The 25,310-nt window shown below is 43.6% G+C and overlaps 1 protein-coding gene across 1 annotated transcript in view; it reads left to right on the top strand.

Moving 5' to 3' along the window:
• The window catches only part of ADAMTS18 (ADAM metallopeptidase with thrombospondin type 1 motif 18), a 145,005-nt gene that overhangs the window by 67,517 nt on the left and 52,178 nt on the right, over window positions 1-25,310 (top strand). Inside the window, 10 exon segments of the mRNA XM_043898096.1 lie at window positions 981-1,181; window positions 1,183-1,264; window positions 3,846-4,039; window positions 4,306-4,389; window positions 5,933-6,092; window positions 6,697-6,802; window positions 8,780-8,917; window positions 10,972-11,125; window positions 19,328-19,423; window positions 22,427-22,575. Of these exon segments, the coding sequence (XP_043754031.1) occupies window positions 981-1,181; window positions 1,183-1,264; window positions 3,846-4,039; window positions 4,306-4,389; window positions 5,933-6,092; window positions 6,697-6,802; window positions 8,780-8,917; window positions 10,972-11,125; window positions 19,328-19,423; window positions 22,427-22,575 (1,364 nt within the window).

The following is a 25,310-nucleotide window of genomic DNA, read 5'->3' as shown; positions in this document are numbered from 1 at the left end:
CCCACGTTGCTTGTGTCTCCTGCATTGGCAGGGGGGTTCTTTACCACTAGTGCCAACTGGGAATCCCTGCTGGCCTGTGTCGGTGCTTCTCAAGTATTAATGGGCAGACAAATCACCCAGGGATCTACATAAATTCTGAGTCAGCAGGTCTGGGGAGAGACCCGAGAGTCCACATTTCTAACCAGCATGCTGGTGAGGCTGCAGCTGCTGGTCCATAGACCACACTTTTCGCAGTAGTGCCTGGGGATCAGGGAGATTCTGAACAAATGCAGAGAAGAGAGAGCACAGTGCGTGTAGGGGGAAGGCAGGGGTGTATTGCTTCTGAAATTTCAGCTACAAAGACATATTGTGCCGTGAACTTGAAAGTGACGTTGTGATTGGATGGGCTTGTCCCTGTCTCCTCTTTCTTCCTGATTTAGCTCATCTGTCTCTTCATGATGGTGAAACCCTTCAGATTCCCCAGACCCTCACTTGGAGATAACCAAGAATCACTCACTCCTCTCTCTCCCATCCTTGCTAGTCCTTTTATTGAGCACTTATGAAGTCAAGATGGACTATCTTTGTTTGTACTGTCTTGGAGGTCGGGGCTGTTTTTAAATACACCAGTGTCCAGTGTCGACAGTGGTTTCTGCCCTGTCCTAGGTGTGGAGAATCCCAGAGTGTCACATGACTCAGCCCTTCAGTCCCAAACATCGAGGCTGGCAGCCTAGAATAGAAGTGAACAGCACTGCCCACTAGGCAGAGAATTCTAGGTACCAATCCTAGCTTTCCTTTTCCTACCAGCCTCAGTTTTCTCATCTGTGAAATGGGGGTAATAACAGTTGCAGCCGCTCCTGGCGCGGAGAAAATGAACGGCGGGCGCCCAGTACTCAGGGTGGCGCGGGCACTCCGGACGTTGCTGAAACACAGGCTGGAAATCTACGCACGCGAAACAGGGATGCGAGGAATCCCTAATGTTTCCTTTCCGTTTGGCTTTTTAGTCAGGCCTCATAAGGACACGAGAAAATGAATTCCTCATCTCGCCATTACCTCAGCTCCTGGCCCAGGAACACAACTACAGCGCCCCCGCAGGCCACCAGCCTCACGTGCTATACAAAAGGACGGCGGAGGAGAGGGTCCGGCGTCGCCATGGCTACCTGAGCTCCGGCCAGAACCCTGCGGGTCACCCCCCAAGTCACGCCCCCCCACACCTCTTGGAGGCCAGAGAGAGGACAGCATCATGGAAGGTTGCAAAAGCAGCATTTTTGTGGACGACGCAAGAAATGTATGTAAGGAAACCTTTTCTTGTTCTCTTCCTCTCTGGGCCCTCGACGGGTTTTCCCCAGCATCACTGGGTGTGCTGACTTTGCAGGTTAAAACTGACTACGCTTAGCCCCCACCGAAGCTAATCTTGGAGATGAGCCAGAAATCACCCCTGTCAGACGAAAGCTAGGTGATCCGTTTTTTTGTTTTTTTTTTTTCAGTTAAACTGGAAAGTTTTTTTTCCTCTTTTAGTATCTTTTTAATCGTATGTCCCAATATTATTTTAGTTTCTGTATCTTTTCTGTATGAGAAAAGGACCTAGTCTTCCAAATGATGAGAGAGGTGAATTCCCAGGTGTGGTTAGGTATTCCTTTTGAAGATTCTAATCTTCCCTGGTGGCTCAGACGGTGAAGAATCTGCCTGCAATGCAAGACGCACGGGTTCAATCCCTGGGTCAGGAAGATCCCCTGGAGAAGGGAATGGCAACCCACTCCAGTGTTCTTGCCTGGAGAATCCCATGGACAGAGGAGCCTGGCAGGCTGCAGTTCATGGAGTTGCAAAGAGTTGAACGTGACTGAGCAACTAACTGAACAGACTTCCCGGTTAACGAGAATATTGGCACCTGATCGGAGGTGGCGAGGGAACACAGGAAGCCTTGGACTTGGCTTGTGACCTGGACACAACCATCTGCATTTTCTATGCCAGCGGTGTCTGACAGAAATAGAACATCAGCCCCATGTGTAATTTTAAATTTTCTAATAGCCACATTAAAAAATGCTTAAATAGGTAAATTAACATGAATGATATATTTTATTTAACCCGATATATAGAAAATATCATCTTAGTATGTCATCAATATAACCAGTGAAGTACCAATTTAAATGATGTATTTTATATTCTTTTTTCGTATTAAGTTTTAGAAATCCATTTATTTTATACTTAGGGAACAATTCCAAATCAGACAATAAATTCTCACCAGAAATGCTTAATCTGTATCTAGATTTTATAAAACTTAAAGGTGAAAAGTAGACTTACACAGTCAAATTGTTCCATATGTAAAGTTTTTCAATAGCTGAATCAAATACTGTCTTTTAAATGTAAAATAAAATTAATAAAAATTAAATAAAATTAAAAATTCCATTCCTTCAGTGGCACCAGCCACATTTCAAAGGAGCCGTGAGCAGCGTGTGACTGTGTAGTTGGACAGGGCAGCTGGGTGGTTCCCATGGAGCAGAGGAAGTGGGTGATCACTAGCGGTCATGAAAGACAGTTTCTAGCACTTTAATTGGTTTTGGGGATTTGGTATTACTGAAATATCCTTTTTAAGGAACATCTATTTGGCGAGAATTTGTAATACCAGTGGTATTAAGGATAGTGATGATATTCATAGTGGCAATGACACACGCTTGATATGAACTATAAAAGCTAATCTTTAAAGCAGCTTTATGATTAGATATTATACTCATTTCAGTGATGAGAAAACTGAAACTCAGAGTCATTTATCAAGATGGCCAATTGAGACTTTAAATTGAGCTCTAAATGATTTGGTCATTTCATTTTTCTCTGTGAAGAGCTGACTTCACTATAATGACTGTACCAGTTGTTACATTATTAAATGTATCTATAGCACACACAGTCCTGAGCTTTCCAAACGCATTTTTCCTTCCCAGCAACCCTTGAATCTGTCACTGTCCGTTAACTAAAGGGATGGTGCCTAAGCTAACAGGTACTTTGAGGTCTCTGCTCAGACACTATGGCCAATATCCCATGCTGCACCTTATCTATTACAAAGCATTTAATATAATTTTTTTTTCATTTAATAGAATTTTAAATATCACTTCTGACTATTCTGTTTCCACAGCAACTTAATTAATATCAGGTCAAAGAGTCCTATTGACCACTTATTTTGTGCTATATTAAAGTTTCTGTTGATGAAACAAGAACGTGGGCAGCATTCTACAGGATACATATTTGTAAGCTTTAGTTAGAAAATAATACACAAAGTGTATACAGAAAAAAAGGAGAAGGGGGCGGCAGAGGATGAGATGGTTTGATAGCATCACCAACTCAATGGACATGACGTTGAGCAAATTCTGGGAGATAGTGAAGGGCAGGGAAGCCTGGCCTGCTGTAACCTATGGAGTTGCCAAGAGTCAGACGTGACTTAGCAACTGAAGAAGAACAGCAGCAATACAAAGTATGATAATGAATTCAGAAGCAGAGGAAAGTGTCTGTGTCTGCAGTGTGTAAGCCATAAAATAAAACGAGCGCTTTCTGTTTTTAAAGATTCTTCCCACAGTACTGATTTTTCTTGTGCCACCCTTCCAGCTAGAATTGTAGCTTCTTTTCTTTGACTCTTTGGAGAGCTCTTTTGAGTTACTCAATCCATGTGTCTGTCCATCCATTGCACCTTCTACTGAAAGCGTCTCTCTTGACCACAAATTAGGTCCAGAGTCCCAGAACAGGTACAGTGGCATCATTTGTCAGGAGATGGGTGAAGCGCTGGTTACTCGGTCTCCCGCCTCCCCTTGTTTAGATGTCTGTCTGTCTCCCCGGCTGATCTCTGCTGCCAGCCCTTCCAAATGCTCTCCTGTTCCTTGTAGATGCCCCCAAGCCTCCCACAGAGGACACCTATCTCAGGTTTGATGAATATGGGAGCTCGGGACGGCCCAGAAGATCAGCTGGCAAGTCACAGAAGGGCCTCAACGTGGAAACCCTTGTGGTAGCAGACAAGAAAATGGTGGAGAAACACACCAAGGCCAACGTCACCACGTACATCCTCACAGTCATGAACATGGTACGGAGACAGTCAGGACCCAGCCCTCTGCCTGCCTAAGACAGCTCAGAATCATGGCATTCCCGTGCGTGAGTTAAATAGCAGATGCAGCCACCTGATTTTATTGAAACAAATGAAGTTGGGAGGAAACTGGCTTCCAACATAAATATATTTGGTCAAATCAGTGCATACTTGCTCATAAATATGTCCTATTGATCTTCCCTTACAGTTTTGGAAATTAAAAAAAATTTTTTTTAATTTTCTCTGATTTCAATTTGTTTCAACAGGTTTCCAGCCTCTTTAAAGATGGGACCATTGGAAGTGATATAAACATTGTCGTGGTTAGCCTCATTCTTCTGGAACAAGAGCCTGTAGGTGCCACACTTCATTTCTTTTTTCTTCACTCATTCTGCCCTTCAGGATACACTTAGCGAGCACCTACTGTGTTGCCACCCCATGGAATTGTCATTAGAAATTCAGCTTTGAAACTTTAAAATTACCCTCAAGGAATGTACAGTCCAATAGGGTTGTGTATTTAAATACTAAAACCTCACAAAATTATTATTTCTATGTAAACATACAATATATGTATAGATATACAATGATATAAAATATGATTAAAAGCACATATGTAATATGACTACAAAAAAGTAAAATTAATACAAAAAGTAGAATATAGATACTATAAAATATTATGCAGGCTTCACACGGAAAGTACATTTGGTAGGAGATTTAAATGTCAGCTGGGTTTGGCAAGTTGGAGATTCTGGGTAATTACAAAAGGATATTTTGAAAATACACTGAAAATAAGTCATCTGAAAATTCTGGTAAAAAGCTTACTGTCTCCCAACACCACCTTTGGTACTACAGAAAATAAGCAAGGGATATTTAACTGCCCTTGACTTAGTTACAGGGAGATGCAAGCAGAACATATCATCAAGTGTTAAATTGTACACCTCCTGCTTTGTAGTGTTTTGATGTTGCAACTGTATTTTCTGAGGTGGGAATTACCAATCTGACTATTTTTTAAATCCCCTAAGGCTTTTCGTCTTCATCTGTAACCCCAGTCATGAATGAACAAAGCAGAGAGTCAGAGATGAGGCAAAAATGAATATAATCGCCAGGTCTCTAGTGCTCCTATATCAAATTATTCTTAGAGTTAACAATGTATCAAATTATTCTTAAGAGTTTTAGAAAAGAAGAAAAGGTGTATGTTGTTTGGGAGATACTTCTAATTTACCACTTATACTGTTTCCAAGGACTCAAAGTCAGCAGCATCCTAATTCACTGATAATTAAGGGTTTTGTCTAAAAACTCTCAGCTTGACCCAAGTTAATAGTTTTCAGGAAAAATTTGATTAAAAAATTATTTTAAGAGTAGGTCCTTGCTTACCCTTTAGGATATTGTAATTATTTGTTTCTTCATCCATTCAGTGAGCTTTCAGTTTATTGATTGATGGGTTGTAACCTATGGCGTGCTGAGCCCTTTTCTGGAAATCTTGACATAGGAGTAAGCAAGCCATCGTCAGTTCTGTCCTCATGCCCGACCGAAGGATCCACTGAACTTTATCCCCACTAAGGAATAATTACGTTGTAAAAGTAATAACAGTTCTATAAGGATGTTACCAGTGTGAGACGAGCAAAGGTGTTTCTAACTGATGCCAGTTTATTTGTTATAGAAATGTAGCCGCCACCAAAGCACACCGCCGAAACGCCGTAGTTACTTCCAATATTGTGAACATTTACCTGCAGCGGTTTTAAGCACCAGTTATGTCCAACCTTAGCGCAAGTGTTTTCCTCTGTTGACCCTTCCCCCAGGAACATGATGCTTCCGTGTTTGCTTGTACAAATGGAGTGATGCAGCATTCTCATTCTGTCACACATTCACACTTTGATTTGTGTGGGTTTCCCACAGCGGGGATTACTGATCAACCATCATGCAGACCAGTCTCTGAATAGCTTCTGCCAGTGGCAGTCTGCCCTCGTTGGAAAGAACGGCAAGAGGCACGACCATGCTATCCTACTCACGGGATTTGATATCTGTTCCTGGAAGAATGAACCATGTGACACCCTAGGTATGATATGAACGCGTGCTTCGTGCACACCCGTGTCAGCTGAAAACAGGCTGGCAGCTCTACTGGGTGAGTGGCTCTTGGGATTCTTTATAAGGACACAATCTTTAAATTGTGGAGTATCCTCGTTGTACCCTCTCTGAATATTGTTCTATTTAACTGAACTGTTTTGTGGAATGGGGGCCCCTTTACTTTATTCCTGTTGTGTTTTTCTTTATTAAACTTTGTGATGATCCTGCAAGCATGAGATCAATGGTGGTTTAACTACGCACGTTGTAGGTTATTCCCTAAGCATCTTGAGTGCAGAGCTGTATAGCTGAAAAGAACCTGCCTAGTCTCTGTGGCATTCAACTGTGCCCCTAAGTAGCATGCTTCTTTTACAAAGTTATTTGAACTTTGAAGGACTCAGCCGAAAGTATCTTTAAAAAGAAACAAAGTATTAAGTTCTACTCATCTATTTAGAGAGGACAGAGAGCCATATACCTTAAGCTTTTTTCTGCAAAAAAAAAATAATAATAATAAATAAATAAACAAAAGGTGCACAGCATTTGGACATCAGAAATGATCAGGAGTGTTTCCTTTGGGTTTGAAATTGCTCTCTCCACAGGGTTCGCCCCCATCAGTGGGATGTGCAGCAAGTACCGAAGCTGTACCATCAATGAGGACACAGGGCTTGGCCTGGCCTTCACCATCGCTCACGAGTCAGGGCACAAGTAAGTGACCCCTCGATGTACCGCTTTATATGAAAACCAGTTGGGTGGTTCACTGGCTTTCCTCTAATGATTATTGTCGATCTGGGTGGAATAAATATGATATATCTTATATAAGGTTTACAATGGTACTTGACTGCTTTTTTCATTTGTGAAAGTTGCTCAGTCGTGTCCGACTCTGAGACCCCATGGACTGTGGCCTGCCAGGCTCCTCTGTCCATGCAGTCCTCCAGGCCAGAATACTGGAGTGGGTAGCCTATCTCTTCTCCAGGGGATCTTCCCAACCCAGGAATCGAACTGGGGTCTCCTGCATTGCAGGCGGATTCTTTACCAGCTGAGCCACCAGGGAAAATCACACTTGACTGTAAGAAGGGCCCAAACAAAGGCCAGTCATTGTCAAGGCTCTTGTTGAACAACGTTTGATAGCTGCTTAGTATTCCATTGTGTGTGTAAATGGACTTTGTTGTTGTTCAGACTGTAAGTAACATGCCCTAATAGTTAAATTATGAAGGAGATAAGTCATAAGATTTTGATAAAACTTTTGACATGTACCAAAGAAAATGCGTTTTGTCTTCTGATAGGCTGTCAAATCAAAGTTAGAAAATTAAAAAAAATTTAAGTTCAAAACGCAATTCAAACTTGGTTTTCTTATGTCCGGAAAACTACACTAAGGTGCTGGTTTAATGACCTTTCCTCTTAGAGGAATGGCTTTGATCTCTCCCCACTTTGTCCCCACTTCTGTGACTCTTACTGTTTCCTTTGGTGCTTTATACATAAATTTCCCTCTGCTTTTGACTTTCACAAATATATTTAGAAAGACTGTCGCCCGAACAAACCCATTAGCTTCTTGGTTAAGTACAAAGAAGAACTGAATTGGGCAAAGTGGAGCTTGGGAAAATGCTTTCCCCGAGTGTATGTTGAGGTTAATAAATACCTGTGTGTGGATCCATCACCTCTACTACCGTGTATTAACACGTGTATGTTGAATCTAGAAAAGTAGCATAGATCTTATCTTTTTACAAAGCAGAAATAGAGACAGAGATGGTGTAGAGGACACATGTATGGACACTGAGGGGGAAGAGGCAGTGGGATAAACTGGGAGACTGGAATTGATGTATACACACGCTGTGTATAAAATAGGTAACTGGGGAACCTACTGTAGCACAGGGACCCCTGCTCCGCACTCTAGCGTGACCTAAATGGGAAGGAGATCTAAAAAAGCGGGGATATGTGTATACATATAGCCGCTTCACTTTGCGTTATAGTAAATACTAACACACTGTTGTGAAGCAACCAATAAAAATTAATTTAAAAATATTTTTAAATCCCTGGGGCCCTGACTGATCAGCTCACAGTATACAGCCATCCTGCTCTTACTAACCTGATAAACTGGGAGGAATGACGGGAAAATGGCTGGTTTGTAGACGTGAGTCACAACAGAATCGTCGTCATCGTTGTTCAGTCACATCCAACTCTTTGCGACCCCATGGACTGCAGCACATCAGGCTTCCCTGTCCTTCACTATCTCCTGGAGTTTGCCCAAACTCATGTCCATTGAGTCGGTGATGCCATCCAACCATCTCATCCTCTGTCGTCCCCTTCTCCTCCCACCTTCAATCGTTCCTAGCATCAGGGTCTTTTCCAGTGAGTCAATTCTTTGCATCAGGTGGTCAAAGCATTGGAGTTTCAGCTTCAACATCAGTCCTTCCAATGAACACCCAGGACTGATCTCCTTTAGGATGGACTGGTTGGATCTCCTTGCAGACCAAGGGACTCTCAAGAGTCTTCTCCAACACCACAGTTCAAAAGCATCACTTCTTCAGCGTTCAGTCTGCTTTATGGTCCAACTCTCTTTTCTTACAATTTCAGTAACTCTATCCCTTATTTGCGTTCCCTGATTCTCAGTACATCTTTTTCGTCCTCTGCCTATAGTTTGGAAAATGGGTTCACTGAAGCCTTTTTGTCTTCTTTCTGTTTTAGTTTCGGCATGGTTCATGATGGAGAAGGCAACCCGTGCAGGAAAACGGAAGGCAATATCATGTCACCCACGCTGACGGGAAACAACGGTGTGTTTTCCTGGTCTTCATGCAGCCGGCAGTACCTCAAGAAATTCCTTAGGTGAGAAGACAGGCCAGGGCCAAGGGCATTCCCAGGTTCAGAGGAGTGACAGTGAATGGTCCTCAGTCGCCGTGAAAACAGGCGCTTGGTGGGTTGATGGTGATGATGGTATGTGACTGTTGCTGAGAGAACGCTGAAGGCCTCATGCTGTTACCTATTCTCCACAGAACGCCTCAGCAGCCCTCACAGCAATCCTGTTATTCCCTCGTTTTAGAGCTGAGGAAACTGAGTCTTAGGGCGGTTATAGTGTTACTGAAGGTTTACAGCTGGTAAGCTGAGGACAAAAGACACACTCAGATCTGTCATGACTCCAAAATCTCTGCTTAGAACTGTCTCCTCTAAGACATCCAGAGGTTCCTGGGAATATTATCTTTTTATTGTGACTGATTGTTTTAATCTGGTCAATCAACTCAGTCATAAGGGTATTAAAAGGACTAAAATAGAGTGTTTGTTTTACAATGAATGGAGCATTGTGGTGATTGGCTGTTTTGTTTGAAATGGCCAGGAGCTAACTCGGTGTCCAAAAGACATCCAAAGGGCATGATAGCTATGTAAAATTCCTTCAGTAACTCAGAACTCTTAGATTTATTTCATTAGGAAAATGGGAGTTAGGCAGGTAACACTCTTTGATTCATATTAAATGCTGAACACCAACTTGAAACTCTTTGAAGTGTCCTTTGATTTTATTAAACTGTTCGGACATTATGCAACACTAGAGGCATTAGACAGATATGTATGTATTTCAGTTTATGTGTATGTAGATATACCTTGTTAATCTGTGTTGACACACAAGAACACTCGGGTTCTAAAGGCATCCCCTCTTGACCAGGTATTAGGGAAACTAACCAAGTTTCTTTGGGAATTACTATTCTTAATACTTTTTCTTTAACCTGTACCACTGCATATTATTTTCAGGTGTTCACAGAATTAGTCATACACACAGGCAAGGATGATTCAGTGGAAGGATGTCAAACCAAATGATGCCCCAAAGAACAGTGAAATATTGACAAAGTTTTTGCTATGAGACTTTGTCACACAGGAGATTTTCTTATTGGTTTTCAATTTATGGTCTGGGGCCTAAAGTTACCTTTCCTATCTCATGTGAGAATGAAATAAAGATGATAAATCAAGGTCAACTTAGTATAAATTTAATTTCTTGCTATAAATTGAATGTCATGAATACGATATAGTTAAATTCTTTTGGCTGATGATGACAATAAGAACAACAAAAGCTAACTTTGAATGCTTCCTGTGATGTGTTGAGCGTGTTACTTTGTCTTGCTTGATCTGTGAACACCTCTTACGGAAGTCAGGTTATGTTAGGAATCAGATACGTAAGAGTTGGTCACATTGGCTTGGTTGACTACGACCCCCCATCTGTCTGACTCCAAAGTCATGTGTAACCACCATGCTGTTTTATCTCTCACTGATACCCTAGTTTAATTATTTAAGTAAGTGGAGATAAGGTGCCTGAAAATCCATCCCATTTGGACTGTGTTTTTTTCCAACACATCCCAGTTCAGTATACCTCAGGGAGATTGTTCTTCTTTGTTCCCAATGTATCCTTTCCCCTGATTTCTCTCAAAAACCTTATTCATTTGTTGCTCATAAAGATTACTGGAGGTAAAAACGTATCTTTGACCACACCCCATTACGTTTTTTAAAAAAAAACCACAGCATGACTAAACTTTGTAGAGACAGGTAATTGTCTCTAGTTTATTTTGTGACTTTAGTACTCACCACAGAGCAGGCACTCAGTAAAAATTTGTTGAATATTGTTGAATGAGACTGTTAGGGAAAGTTGACTTTTCCCATCTCCTCACAGGTCAAGCTTAACCAATGAGATAACTATAACTTCCAGCCCCATGTAAACACTTTGTGGTCCTGTAAATTTCATTTTCTTAGACAGGACAGGACTCACTCTTAGTTTTAAGCACGTGCCTATTTCTTTGCCATGTTACATTTTTCTTTGCATGAATGCATTCAGAAGTATAGTGTTCTGTGTGGCTAGATCACAGATAAACATGGCAACTAATAAGGATGTATTTTTGCAGCACACCTCAGGCTGGGTGTCTGGTGGATGAGCCCAAGCAAACAGGACAGTATAAATACCCGGACAAACTACCAGGACAGATTTACGATGCCGACACACAGTGCAAGTGGCAGTTTGGAGCCAAAGCCAAGTTATGCAGCCTTGGTTTTGTGAAGGTATGTTTGCTTGTGATTTCAAACTTACATTAAGATTCTATCCTGTGTCTGTGTACCTAACAGAGTATAAACATTTGGTTTGCTCAGGCCAAGGGTTAGAGTCTGGGTTACCTCTGAAATGTCATTTGTTTGGCGTGATAATTAAGTGGCAATTTTACTGTCAATGAATTATCCAGACTTATTCCCCGCAGACCATGCCTGGTTTAAATACCAAATTCCTCCTCTGTAGACAACGATTTTATCACAAGCAGTAAATCTAGATACAATGGCTTCCACCTAATGCGCGTTATTGTTTTTGTTCATTTCGTTGTGTTCCATATTTTATTTTTTAATGAATTAACTTAATTGGAGGATAATTACTTTACAATATTGTGATGGTTTTTACCATACATCAGCATGAATCAGCCACAGGTATACATGTGTCCCCCATCCTGAACACCCCTCCTACCTCCCTGCCACCCTATCCCTCTGGGTTGTCCCAAAGCACCAGCTTTGGGTGCCTTGCTTCACGCACAGAACTTGCGCTGGTCTTCTATTTTACGTATGGTAATGTACATGTTTCAGTGTTATTCTCCTAAATCATCCTACCCTTGCCTTTAATGTAATTCATATTAGACCATCACCCCTTCAAAATGCATATGTATATCTTTTACAGTAATATGAACACAATCTTTAGCAGCTAACTTCTTTTGGTATGTAAAAATTCAAGGCATATCTTGAGTAATTTTAAAAAGAGTTTTGTGTAAAGGAACACTTACCTGTTTTGTAAATAAGTTTGATTTGTATCATTTTTTTTCAATTCTGCATATAAGTGATATCATATGATATTTGTCTTTCTCTGGCTTACTTCACTTAGTATGATAAACTTCCCAGGTGGTACAGTGTTAAAGAATCTGCCCACCAAATGCAGGAGACCCAAGAGACATGGGTTCAGTCCGTGGGTCAGAAAGATCCCCTGGAGTAGGAGATGGCAATCCACTCTAGTATTCTTGCCTGGAGAATCCCCATGGGCAGAGGAGCCTGGCAGGCTGCAGTCCATGGGGTCACAGAGAGCCAGACATGACTTAGCGACTAAGCGCAGCACAGTACATGATAATCTCTAGGCCCATCTGTGTTGTTGCAGATGGCACTATTCCAGTCTGTTTATGGCCAAGTAATATTCCATTATGTGTCACACACCACGTCTTCTTTGTCCATTCATCTTTGCTGCACACCTGAAGCTAACACAGCAGTGTTAATCAACCATGAAGGTGAAAGTCGCTCAGTCATGTCCGACTCTTTATTACCCCATGTTCTGTAGCCTCCCAGGCTCCTCTGTCCTTGCAGTTCTCTGGGCCAGAATACTGGCGTGGGTAGCCGTTCTCTTCTTTAGGGGATCTTCCCAACCCAAGGATCGAACCCAGGTCTCCCGCATTGCAGGTGGATTCTTTACCAGCTGAGCCACCGAAGAAGCCCAAGAATACTGGAGTGGGTAGCCTATCCCTTCTCCAGGGGCTCTTCCTGACCCAGGAATTGAATCAGGGTGTTAATTAACTATACACCAATATAAAATTTAAAATTATAAAAAGGAAGACTTATCTTTTTATGAAAAAGATACATGGGAAAAAGCAAAAGTCCAGGAGGTAGAAATGAGAGAAACATTCTTCTAATTGGTCAACAACCATGCCACTGACCATCTCAATGTTACTAAAAAGTAGAATCATTTTTAAGTCGGTTGCTTCCTAGTATCCAAAGAGAAAGGTGGAAATCCTAGGTGTCTGGAGACCTGGAAATTATGGAGATTTGTATTCCCATCTCTGTGTCTGTTCCCTCTCCTCCTCTCTCCTCCCTCTTCCTTTTCTCTGCCACCGTTCCCACCATCAGCAGTACCACCACCCGTTACCCTGTAACAATTGCTAAGCAAGCTTCTGCTCCACACGTGGCTTTCCGCTTAGAGACACATTTCGCTTTTCCTCAACCTTCACAAAAGCCTTTTGAAGGGGGAATTATCACCTACTTTTTAACTGGGGCTCAGAGAATTCCATTTGCCCAAAGTCACACAACTTTTAAATGGTAGAGGTTAAACAAATCTCCTCACCCATACTGATGAGTACGGGTGAGCTTCCTCCTCATTAGGTAATACCAGTGTTTCCTAAACTTCAGCATTAACATTCAGTCCTTAAAAACTACTTTTATTAGTTGTGCCATATCTCTGTATGATGACTCACTTGTTGCTTTTTTTATGAATAAACTCACTTGGAAAAAAAAAAAAGAAGTCCAGTCCTAAGAAATAATAACCCCCAAATCACTGGTTTGATATGGGATTATGTGTGTTTCCAATGCAATTTAAGTGCATAACTATTAGAAAAATTTATGCACACACCATTCACATTTTTTTGGTATATCCTCCACAGTGTGTGGATCTTAATTTGGCAAACATTAGTCTATCATTTGTATAAATTAACAAATTCACAATTGCTTCTGACTGAGGTGAGGCTTTTGGCAGAAAAAAGTAGCCATTCTTTTCTTGGAAAAAGTTTATCTGCTAACTTTGTCTCTTGTCATTCCATTCTTAAAGGTATGCTAGCTTACTCCTTTGCTAATCATATATGCAGCACTAAATATGCAACAAATGCACAATTGGTAATGACTTTGATTTTCCTTAGAAATATAAAGTGAGCTAAAACGACTATTGGGAATTCTTTCGTGGTTCAATGGTTAGAGGTCTTCACTTTCACTGCCAAGGGTGTGGATTCAATCCTTGACTGGGGAACTAAGATCCTGAAAGTCACACTGTGCAGCCAAAACAAACAAACAAAAAAAATGACTGTCATTACTTGAGTATCATATATTCAACAAGCATTTGTCAGATGACTGTGCAGAGTTTAAACAACTATCCTGAAGTTATAGATCTTTCTCTGGAACCAAACCATATTTTTGAAAGATATTGTCTCAGTGCGATGGTGTTTCCTAGGAAGTGGTGCAGAGGGACATAGAAGTTCTAGACTAAAGGACTGCAGAAATTGAAGAAAGGCACAGAAATAGGGATGTCTGGAGGGGTCGGAAGATTTGATATGCAAATATCAAATCATTGTGTTGTATGTGTGCTCAGTTGGGTCTGACTGTGACACCCTGGACTATAGCCTGCCAGGCTCCTCTGTCCATGGAGTTCTCCAGACAAGAATACTGGAGTAGGTTGCCATTTCCTTCTCCAGGGGATCTTCCTGACTCAGGGATTGAACCCACATCTCTTGTCTCTCCTGCACTGGCAGGCAGATTCCTTATCACTAGCTCCACCTGGGAATCCCACATGTCAGTTATTCTTTGTGGTTGTTCAGTCACTCAGTTGTGTCCGACTCTTTGCAACACCACAGACTGCAGCACGCCAGGCATCCCTGTCCTTCACCATCTCCCGGAGCTTGCTCAAACTCATCTTCATTGAGTTGATGATGCCATCCAACCATCTCATCCTCTGTCATCCCCTTCTCCTCCTGCCTTCAATCTTTCCTACCATGAGGGTCTTTTCTAGTGAGTTAGCTCTTCGCATTAGGTGGCCAAAGTATTGGACCTTCAGCTTCAGCATCAGTCCTTCTAATGAATATTAAGGATTTATTTCCTTTAGGATTGACTGGTTTGATCTCCTTGCAGTCCAGGCTATTCTCAAGAGTCTTCTCCAACACCACAGTTCAAAAGCATCAATTCTTCGGTGCTCAGCTTTCTTTATAGTCCAACTCTCACATCCATACATGACCGCTGGAAAAACCATAGCTTTGACTAGACGGACCTTTGTTGGCAAAGTAATGTCTCTGCTTTGTAATATGCTGTCTAGGTTGGTCATAGCTTTCTTCCAAGGAGCAAGTGCCTTTTAATTTCATGGCTGCAATCACCATCTTCAGTGATTTGGGGACCCAAGAAAATAAAGTCTGTCACTGTTTCCACTGTTTCCCTGTCTATTTGCCATGAAGTGGTATGTCAGTTATACCCCCAGTAAAAAGTATTTTTAAAAAAATTTGACATTGAGAGGAATAAAGAGAAACTTTCTAGTATCTAAATCACAGCTACTTTGTAATCTACTAAATTTACTACTTCACATTTCAACTTCTAGTAACTCTCCCACGGACTTAGACGCCAACTATATTGATGATCCTGTAAGTTTTCAGACATTTCCTGCTTCCACGTCCACAAGTCTTTGTGTGCTTTCCATCCTGAAATGCTGCATGGCCATGAGGACAAATATCTCTCATTTATTATTATTATTGTTAAAGATTCAGTTCAAATATTACCTCCCTTTTCCCCCCAAGGAAACTTAACCTCCACTTTCCCTGAGCTCTATTTTCACCCTTTATGTCACCTTCATAGACTCGTGGTACTAATATTCTAATTGTCTATGTGTATCTCTTGCCTCAGTAGACAGAGAATGTCTGCAATGCCTGACGTGTACCTGATGTATTAAGAGATACCCAGTAATTACTTATTGGATTTACAATGATAATCAAAGCCCACATATTTCTTGTGGCCGTTGCACATAGCATGGGGGATCTTAGTTCCCTGAACAGGGATTGAACCTGTGTCCTCTGTATTGGGAGCACGAAATGTTAACCCCTGAACTACCAGGGAAGTCCGATCAAAGCCCACGTATTGTTAGCATTCCCATTTTCAGAACATGGAAGATTTTTGCATCCATCTCTTTCTCATTGCTCCTCAAGGAAGCAGGAGTGGCTTCTCTTGGAGAAAGAGAGGAGCCAAAGATGACTCTGGGGTTTGGAGCTTGTGCAGCTAATAGGATGGGGCGTCATAAGTGAGCTGTGGAAGGCCGAACATGGAACAGATTTGGGGGGACAGCTGGGGAACTGTGTTTTGACTGTGTTAAACTTGAGATGCTTGATGAAGTTGGATTGGCAGAGACCTTTAACCTTTGTGCATCTCATACTTCCCTTGAAGGGGCACCCAGTCATTAGAAACAGTAGGAAAAGGTGGGCACCCAGGGGCTGGACAGAACAACAGGCAGCGCTTAGACTCTTTCCTTAAAAAGTCACGTCCAGGCCACATGAGACCTTTGGGGTCTCCATGGTTATTTTCTTTTTCCCTTAAATTATGACTTAAGTCTAAGGAATTATAGATAAGGAAAAGTTAGATGAATAGGCTGAAAAAATAAAAAGAGGTAAGAACAAGGAAAAAATAAGTGCAAACTCTGATTTCTGTTTCCTTTGAAAGAAAGCCTGCTCCGAGGGCTCTGGGGTCATCAGAGTGCATCGTGGGCTATAATTACGCCTGACTTCTGTGCTCCACCACAAAAGAAATGACGCGTTCGCACAGCCTGTCGAATTTCACCCTGGAACCCCTGTGTTCCTGTGTTTTGCTGGATTTTCCCGGTCCCCTCGGCTGCCCCTTCTTAGCCCTGTGGCTTGGCATTGGCTGCGGGATGGGCTCCGTTGCTTTGGTCCGCTGGGGCCGTGTTGGTGGCCGCCACGTCAGCTCTGGGTGTGGGCTATGGCTTGACCTGGGCTGTGAGAGAGAAAGCGGTTTAATTCTGAAAGCCTTTGTCACTGCAGCTTTGGTTCCGTGGTGACCTCCCATCCCTCCGTTTTGGTAGAGACAGGTTTTTTTCCACCTTCACTGATCCCTCTTGGATCCAGGATGACCCAGATGGGAACACACGGAGATGATGGACTTCATGCATCTGGTTGGAAGGCTGCCTCATGCTTTCTACTAATGTCAGTGACAGGTCCATTTCCATGGGAAACGTTTCCATGTTGTGTCTTATGAGCTGTGTTGAGATTTGGAAATACTTTGTGCAAGTGTGCTAAAGCACTTCATTCGTGTCCGACTCTTTGTGACCCCACAGACTGTAGCCCACCAGGCTCCTCTGTCCATGGGATTCTCCAGGCAAGAATACTGGAGTGGGTTGCCATGCCCTCTTCCAGGGGATCTTCTCAACCCAGGGACCAAGAGGTCCTTCCCTTCTGTTTTTAAGAGACAGATTATACAACCCACAAGACCAGGCTCACTGCCTGTACCTCCTGTTTCCCTATGTTTTCTCAGTCTAACGGAACACTCTTGTTGTGAAAGATTTCTAAGTATTTTCTGCCATTGTTTTCTAACCATGGAATCTCTGTTAACTGGAATGCTTGGAGAATTGGGTACCTGGTTCATTGCATTTTCAGGGGTCCAACAAGTGACCATAAAAATCATTTTGTTTCCTCCCTCACTGTTAATGTTTTCCCCAAAATGGACCTTAGTCAATAGAATGTGGCAAATGAAATAGAATGACTCTGGTGATTCGTGATTTTGACATTCCATTTATGATGTCATTCTGAAAAGCAAGTTTACCTTTGGAGCTGGAAGGAATCTGGTTCAGTCACTTTGCTTTAAAAATAGACAGTCAAGGAGTAGAGAAGTTGAGTGCTTTCTGACATCCATTGGTAGTAAATGCAGATCCAGTGCGGTGGTCAAGGACCCAGACTCTGGAATCGGGCCACTTTGAGTCCTGTCTTTGCCACTTACCAGCTTGGTGACTTGACAGCTTGAAAGTGTCAGTATCTTACGCAGTTTCCTCATCTAAATGAGTTGACATAAGGCAATGGCCCCCAGTCTTTTAGGCAGCAGGGACTGGTTTCGTGGAAGACAATGTTTCCATGGAGCAGGGCAGTGGCAAGGGAGTAGTTTGAGGATGATTCAAGCGCATTGCATTTATCGTGCTCCTGTGAGGACCCAATGTCGCCGCTGACCTGACGGGAGGCAGAGATCAAGCCATGATGAGCCCCGGGGGGGGCGGGGAGCAGCTGTAAACTCAGATGAGCTTCGCTCACTCACCCGCAGGTCACCTGCTGTGCATCCCGGTTCCTAACAGCCCTGTACTGGTCCATGCCCTGGGGCTTGGGGTTCCCAATATAAAGAATTAGTGTCCACTGCTAAATGATGTTAAGGACAGTATTCATTACCTGTGGCCGCTATAATAAATTTCCATGAACGGATTGAGTTAAAACAGCTCAAATGTATTTTCTTGCAGTTCTGGAGGTAGACCTCTGAAATGCATCACACTGGTCTAAAGTCAAGAGTTGGTGAGGTTGTGGTCCTTCTGGAAGCTCTAGAAGGGCAGGCATTTTCTTGTCTTCTCCAGCCTCCCAAAGCTGCTTGTATCCCTTGGTTCATGGCCACCTTCTCTCTTGTCAAAAGCCAGCAACACCTCCCTGAGGCCTCCCCACAATGCTCCTCACTAGTTCTCTTCTGGCACCCTCTTCTCTGTTTAAGGATCCTTGTGATTACCTGGGGTCCATCTGGAAAATCTAAGACCATCTCCATCTCAAAGGCAATGGATTAACACCATCAATTTTATTGCAACTTTAATTCTCCTGTGCTATATAACCTAGGACAGTCACAGGTTCCTGGAACTAGGATGTGGTTGTTTGGGTGAGGGGAGGGCGTCATTCTGCCTCCTACAATCCAGCTTGTTGTTGTTTAGTCAATCAGTTGTGTCCGACTCTGTGACCCCATGAACTGTAGCCTGCCAGGCTCTTTGGTCCATGGGATTTCCCAGGCAAGAATACTGGAATGGACTGCCATGTCCTTCTCCCATCTTCTGCCATTTCCTTCTCAAGCAAATAAACTAGCTTGAGAGTTCATTTATTTCATAGGTCTGGTGTAAGAACGAAGTTGTCCTAATGCTTGAAAGCTATAAAGGTCAAGAAGGCAATGGTGATGATCACTTACACTTTTATCCTTGGGAATAACCCTTCTGACGCAAGTCTGTTTTTATCACTTATTCATAGATGAGGAAACTGCAGTTTAAAGGGCTTCGATAGCTTGTCCACAGGTCGTGCAGCCTGGGAAATGCAGGACAAGGCTTTGGATCGGAGTTGCACTCATCCAGTCTTGGTCTGTCCTGCTTTGATGATGGTGGTGGTGATGGTGGTGGTGATGATATTGGTGATGGTGATCACGATTAGATGCTGAATCTCTTAGTTAAAAGTCTCTAAGTTAACTATTGTTACCTCCTAGTCGTTACTAAACATATACGAATATACAGATAATGTAGAAATGTCCTGCTTATACATTTGCTAGGACGTTTTACTCGTTACTTTGCCACCGCTGACTTCACTTGCCTCTCCTTTCCAGATAACATCCCATTTCAGCCACCTCAAAACAGAATATGGTGTACAACAGATTTGGATATTTTCATTTTTATTGTATCATCACACTTACCAGCTCCTTCTTTCCTTTCAGGACATTTGCAAATCCCTTTGGTGCCACCGAGTGGGCCACAGGTGTGAGACCAAGTTCATGCCCGCCGCAGAAGGGACCGTTTGTGGCTTGAGTATGGTAAACTGCATACTTGCTAGTTTTTAGTTCTAGAGACTTAATAACACAGTGGACCCAAACTATTTGTGCCGTGACCTCAGAATGAAATGCTCTGGCTGCATCTATTTTCTGACTTCGCTTTAAATTAACTAGCTATTCTTTAGCAACTCTTCTAAAACTCAATGCTAGTATAACTGATTTGGCTCCTTTTTTTTTTAAGAAGGGCTTTTTCCTTCTGCCTTTGTTTTCCATTTTTAGATGGAGGCTTGGGCTCAGGTGTTTCTCTTTCAGTGAGCTGGAGGGTTTCATTGTCTGTTTGCTGTTTTAAAAATTTATATTTATTTATTTGGCTATGTCAGCTCCTAGCTGTGGCCCACAAAGTCATCTCTGGGTTGTGTGGGCTCTTGCATTGCAGCACACGGACTCTCTAGTGGTGTGTTCAGACTCAGTAGTTGCAGCACATGGGCTTAGTTGCTCCACAGCATGTGGGATCTTAGTTCCCCAATCAAAGATTGAACCCATGTCCCCTGCATTGCAAGACAGATTCTTAACCACTGGACTACCAGGGGAGTCCCTCGACTATTTGATTTTTAAACTTGATTCAGTATAGACAAGTCTCAGGAAGCAGGTATTTCCTTTAGTAACAAAGAAAGGACTGTCCCTTCATACAACACATCTGAGACTCCCCTCCCAGGGTCATCATTGAGCTTCTAACATGCCCAATAGCGGCATTCTGTTCCTTATAGTAAATTCTCTTCAAAGATGCTGTTAGATTAGAAATACCTAAATGTTCTAATAGTTGTTGTTCAGCCACTAAGTTGTGTCCAACTCTTTGCGACCCCATGGACTGCAGCACACCAGGCATCCCTGTCCTTCACCATCTCTTGGAGCTCGCTCAAACTCATGTCCAGTGAGTAGGTGATGCCATCCAACCATCTCATCCTCTGTCATCCCCTTCTCTTCCTGTCCTCAATCTTGCCCAGCATCAGGGTCTTTTCCATTGAGTCAGCTCTTTCCATCAAGTGACCAAAGTATTGGAGCTTCAGCATCAGTCCTTCCAGTGAATATTCAGAGTTTATTTCCTTTAGGATTGGCTGGTTTGAGCTCCTTGCTGTCCAAGGGACTCTTAAGGGTCTTCTCCAGCACCACAATTCAAAAGCATCAATTCTTTGGCACTTAGCCTTCTTTATGGTCCAACTCTCACATCAGTACATGACTACTGGAAAAACCATAGCTTTCACTATATGGGCCTTTGTCAGCAGAGTGATGTCTCTGCTTTTTAATATGCTGTCTAGGTTGGTCATAACTCCTTCCAAGGAGCAAGTGGTCTTTTAATTTCATGGCTGTAGTCACTGTCCGCAGTGATTTTGGAGCCCAAGAAAATAAAATCTGTCACTGCTTCCACTTTTTCCCCACGTATTTGCCATGAAGTGATGAGACTGGATGCCATGATCTTAGTTTTTTGAATGTTGAGTTTTAAACCAGCCTTTTCACTTACTTCCTTCATGCTCATCAAGAGGCTCTTTAGTTCCTCTTTACTTTCTGCCCTTAGAGCTTAGGCGGCTGAGTCTAACCCCAGTCTCTGCTAACTGTGTTGTTGCTAGTTGGGTAGTTTGAGCAAGTTAGTATTTCTTTGCTAAATTTCTCTCACCCAGTTATTCACTGCTATATGCTTTGTGAGAGTTGTATTAGTTACTATGCAAAAGGTTTCCCCCACCCTTCTGTGGCATCCTTGTGGACCTGTAAGCAACTTCATAAACTGTAGCTGCTTCTGTTATTGTTGTTGGCTATTGTTATTTTGTCGCAACCACTGAGCTTAGCCCAGGAAACTCATATTCCTGGTGGGGAAGGTTCAGATTCATGCTTATGGTTGACAAAATCCTCAAATGACCCATCGTCCCCCCTTCAAAGTTCTGAGCCGTGCTATATGATATCATGCAAATTCTGAAGTGGCAACGAATCTAGGGAAAAGAAAAATGGGGGAATTCATTAACACATGGGGAGAAATTGAGAAGAAGTCCTGTCTTAACCTAGTCAAAATACAGTCGCAACCAAGCCTCACAGTCAGCAGCCACGAAGCCAAGGGTATCATGGGGAAAAGTGGAGATTTGAAAGTGAAAACCACCTCCCCTTAATTCTGTAACTGAACCCCCGCTCCTTGGTAGAACCTGGCACAATCCAAACCCCAACTCTTTGGATCTCATTGCAGCGGCTTTTAGGCAAGTGTGTAGTCATGCTAAGTCATGCAGAACTTGCTCATAATAAAAGCACCGCAGGGGGAAGAAAACCACTCCTTGGGGGCCCCCAAGGACAGAGGGAACCCGCATAACCGGACTGGGGGACAAAGGAGAATGCAGACGGAAAGATCGGCACAGAAAACAGCTCTTGAACTTGAGCAGATCGCCAGCCCAGGAGAGCCCCAGAGCTAGTTCGGAAAAGACACTCAGCCCAAAGTCATCAGAGGGACCTTTCACACAGACAGAAGGGCCAAGGGCGTTACCTGGAAGCACAGTTTGCGTGGCCTGAAAGCTTCTCGGTTTCATCAGAAATGCTCTTACAGGGATGGTCTGGAATAAAAATGTATGCATAATTATATCTGTCTATCTGATGTGATGATCATCATGATAAATTCTGTGTTCCTGTCTGAAAAACTGATTCCCTTGGAAGGCATGAGCCCGGGGTTCTCTGCGCCCCATTGTTGCAAATGTCAAGGGAGGCTCTGTGGTCACGTCTGCACTGCCTCCCTGGGCTCTTGGGTGGACCCTTATCTGCACATGTCACCCGGATGGCTCCCAAAGCCTGCCCTACTCAGCCCACTGGTGACAGATGCCCTTTCCCGTGGATGTCGGCCTTTCAGAATGTACGCGGTGACCAGGGGATACTGGCAGGAGTGGCTAGCAATGCCCTGAGAGCATCTGCAGCCTCCTGTTTGCCGCCAGATGGGTTGTTCCCACTGTCCTGCAGGTGTCTAGCCTCCGCCCGCCTTCCCAGCTGGTCGCTGAATGTCACACATTGTTTTCACAGTGGTGTCGGCAAGGCCAATGTGTCAAGCTGGGGGAGCTGGGGCCCCGGCCCGTCCACGGCCAGTGGTCCGCCTGGTCGAAGTGGTCAGAGTGTTCCCGAACGTGTGGCGGAGGCGTCAGGTATCAAGAGAGACATTGCAACAACCCCAAGTAAGGCTCCGACAGAAAGTCCGTGTTTCTAAGATGCGAGCTTTCAGCCTGCTCCATCTTGCCTGTTTGTTTGTCTTGCTTATGCCTGTTTTTAAGGGTAGTTTTCTTCTGTCTGGTTAATAGCAATCAATGAGAGTTTTACTGTTTGTATGTAAACACTGTATGCACTTCGCTGGTGTCTCAGCGGTAAAGAACCCGCCTGCCCATGCAGGAGACGCGGGTTCGATCCCTGGGTTGGGGAGATCCCCTGGAGGAGGAAACGGCAACCCACGCCGGTATTCCTGCCTGGAGAACCCCATGGACAGAGGAGCCTGGCGGCCTACAGTCCCTGCTGCTTAGTCGCTCAGTCGTGTCCAACTCTGCAGCCTCGTGGACTGCACCCGCCAGGCTTCCCTGTCCATGGGATTCTCCAGGCAGGAATACCGGAGTGGGCTGCCATTCCTTATTCCAGGGGATTGTCCCAACCCAGGGATCGAACCCAGGTCTCTTGTGTCTCTTGCACTGTAGGCGGATTCTTTACCCACTGAGCCACCTGGGGGCGATAGTCCATGGGGTCGCAGAAGAGTCAGACACAGCTTATTGACTGAACAACAACAAATGAGCTGGGGGAGGTGTGCTGGGCAGAAACCGGAAAAGAGCAAAGTTTATTCTCTGTGTGACTCTGCTGATCACAGACTCCAGTAACGGCGTGGATTGCTTTTGGCGTCTCAATTAGAGCTGCGTGCCTGGGATACTGTAGAACATAGAAGCTTGGCTGGTGGATGGTGTGTGAGTGCACGCGCGTGTGTGTGAGAAACTTATGACCTGGAGAAAGTATGCGGATTTTTCCCTTGCAGGAATGTACATCAACATGTGTTGACAGATATGCCTGACTTTTAAAGAGAAACCAGAAATCTGAAAAAAAATGTTGTGTGAAATTTCCCAATTTGTAAAATATCAACCTCACGTTCAATTTTCTTTAGAAAAATAAAAGGTTGGGAGGACTCATCAAATACCTCTGGGGTGAAACTGGCATGTGGGCACCCTCTGATCTGGTGGCTTTGAGATTCTGAGCTGTCCGTCTCCGTGCAGTGGAGGTGGTTTCATGTTACTTTCATCGGCTCTAATTCCCGCGTGCAACGTGTGTGAAATGTATGCTTCCTGCTGGGTGGTGTGATGTCAGAAGAGCTCAGGACTTGGAAACAGAAAGATCTGACTCCAAATTCTGGGTCCGCCACGTATTAATGGTGTCGCTTTGGGAAGGTTGCTTGAACTTGGAGGTTGGGTTGACATATAAGATGAAGATGACAACACCCACTTCAGACGGTTTGAGGAGATTAAAAATAGTGTCTGTAGAGTTTCTGGCACACTGGGGAGCATCCAAGGGACATTCAGCAAAAGGCTTTGAGGTCCATGTGGTTTTTAATTATCCTCATCCTAAAATTGTGGGCTTCCCAGGGGGCTCAGTGGTAAAGAAGCCCCCTGCCAGTAGATGAGATGCAGGAGACCCGGGTTCGATCCCTGGGTCGAGATGACCCCCTGGAGGAGGAAATGGCAACCCACTCCAGTATTCTTGCCTGGGAAATCCCATGGACGGAGGAGCCTGGTGGGCTACAGTCCACAGGGTCGCAAAGAGTTGGACATGACTGAGCACAAACACACACATGTTCTAAACTTACCAGGAACACAGGTAACAGAGGGTCAGTCCTCAGAAGCAATGGGGAGAGAGAGGGCTTCCTGGTGAAATTAGACTTGAGATAAGGTGGTGGAGTGAGAAGCAAGTGATACCTTGGAAAACAGTGGATTTAACTTTCCAGCATGGCTTGGTATGGATGTTGACAACAGAGGCTGCTAAGCCCAGTACCTGAGCTTGCCCCCTAGTCCACCCCTGCCTCGCTGGGTGGCCGTGGGTGACTGACTCTCCCTGCCCTGCCCTACGTCCCTCACTTGTGAAAAATGAGATAATGGCAGGATCTGCCTCATCTGAGCTGGTTATAAGTGCTAGTATTTATAAAGTGCCCGGCACATTGTAAGTGCTGATGTTTGGTAGGTTGAGAATATAAATAAATAATGAAACTACAGCAAAGGGAGATTTTTGAGAAGACAGATAGTCACCTGAGTCAGCATCTGAGCTGGATCAAGAGGCCAGTTTGTTCCCTAATATAAGGGAGGGTTTGGAGGTTCTTTGACCAGGGTTTGTTAGGTGGCATTTGGAATATCTCAGGCTGATGTAGGATCTCTAAGCCTTGGCATTCTTAACATTTTAGGTTGAAAACTTTCCTGTTGTGAAGGTTTGTCCTGTACGTAGCGAGGTGTTTAGTAACAGTCCTGAGCTCTACCCACTCCATGCCAGTGAGATGACTCCCCGTCCCCACTCAACTCCCAAGTCATGGCAATGAAAACATCTCCAGACGTGGCCCAGCATCCTGAGGGGCACAGTCATTCCCGGTCAAGTCTTACTGCTCTAATCAGACCCTGTAACTCACTATCATGAAAGGAAGACTGGTGATGCATTTACAGTTTAGACCAGATTATTAAAACCACCCTCCACATACACTGAGTATAGCCTGTGTCTTGGATAGAATTGTTAGAACCATTCCATTACTTTTCATTTTTGCAGCATATTTCGTGGATCTGGTTTTCATACATCGCAACATTTTACAATCTCGATATTTTCCCAAGAAAGAGAGATTACCTAATTCAATAGTTCTGCTGGTAAAGTGCATGAATGATGCCCCTGAGATTTAAATTAAAGC

Source organism: Cervus elaphus, chromosome 4 (genome assembly GCF_910594005.1).
Source record: "Cervus elaphus chromosome 4, mCerEla1.1, whole genome shotgun sequence".
Lineage (NCBI taxonomy): Eukaryota > Metazoa > Chordata > Mammalia > Artiodactyla > Cervidae > Cervus > Cervus elaphus.
Note: the sequence above shows the minus strand (reverse complement) of the source record. Positions and strands in the feature narration are given on the sequence as shown.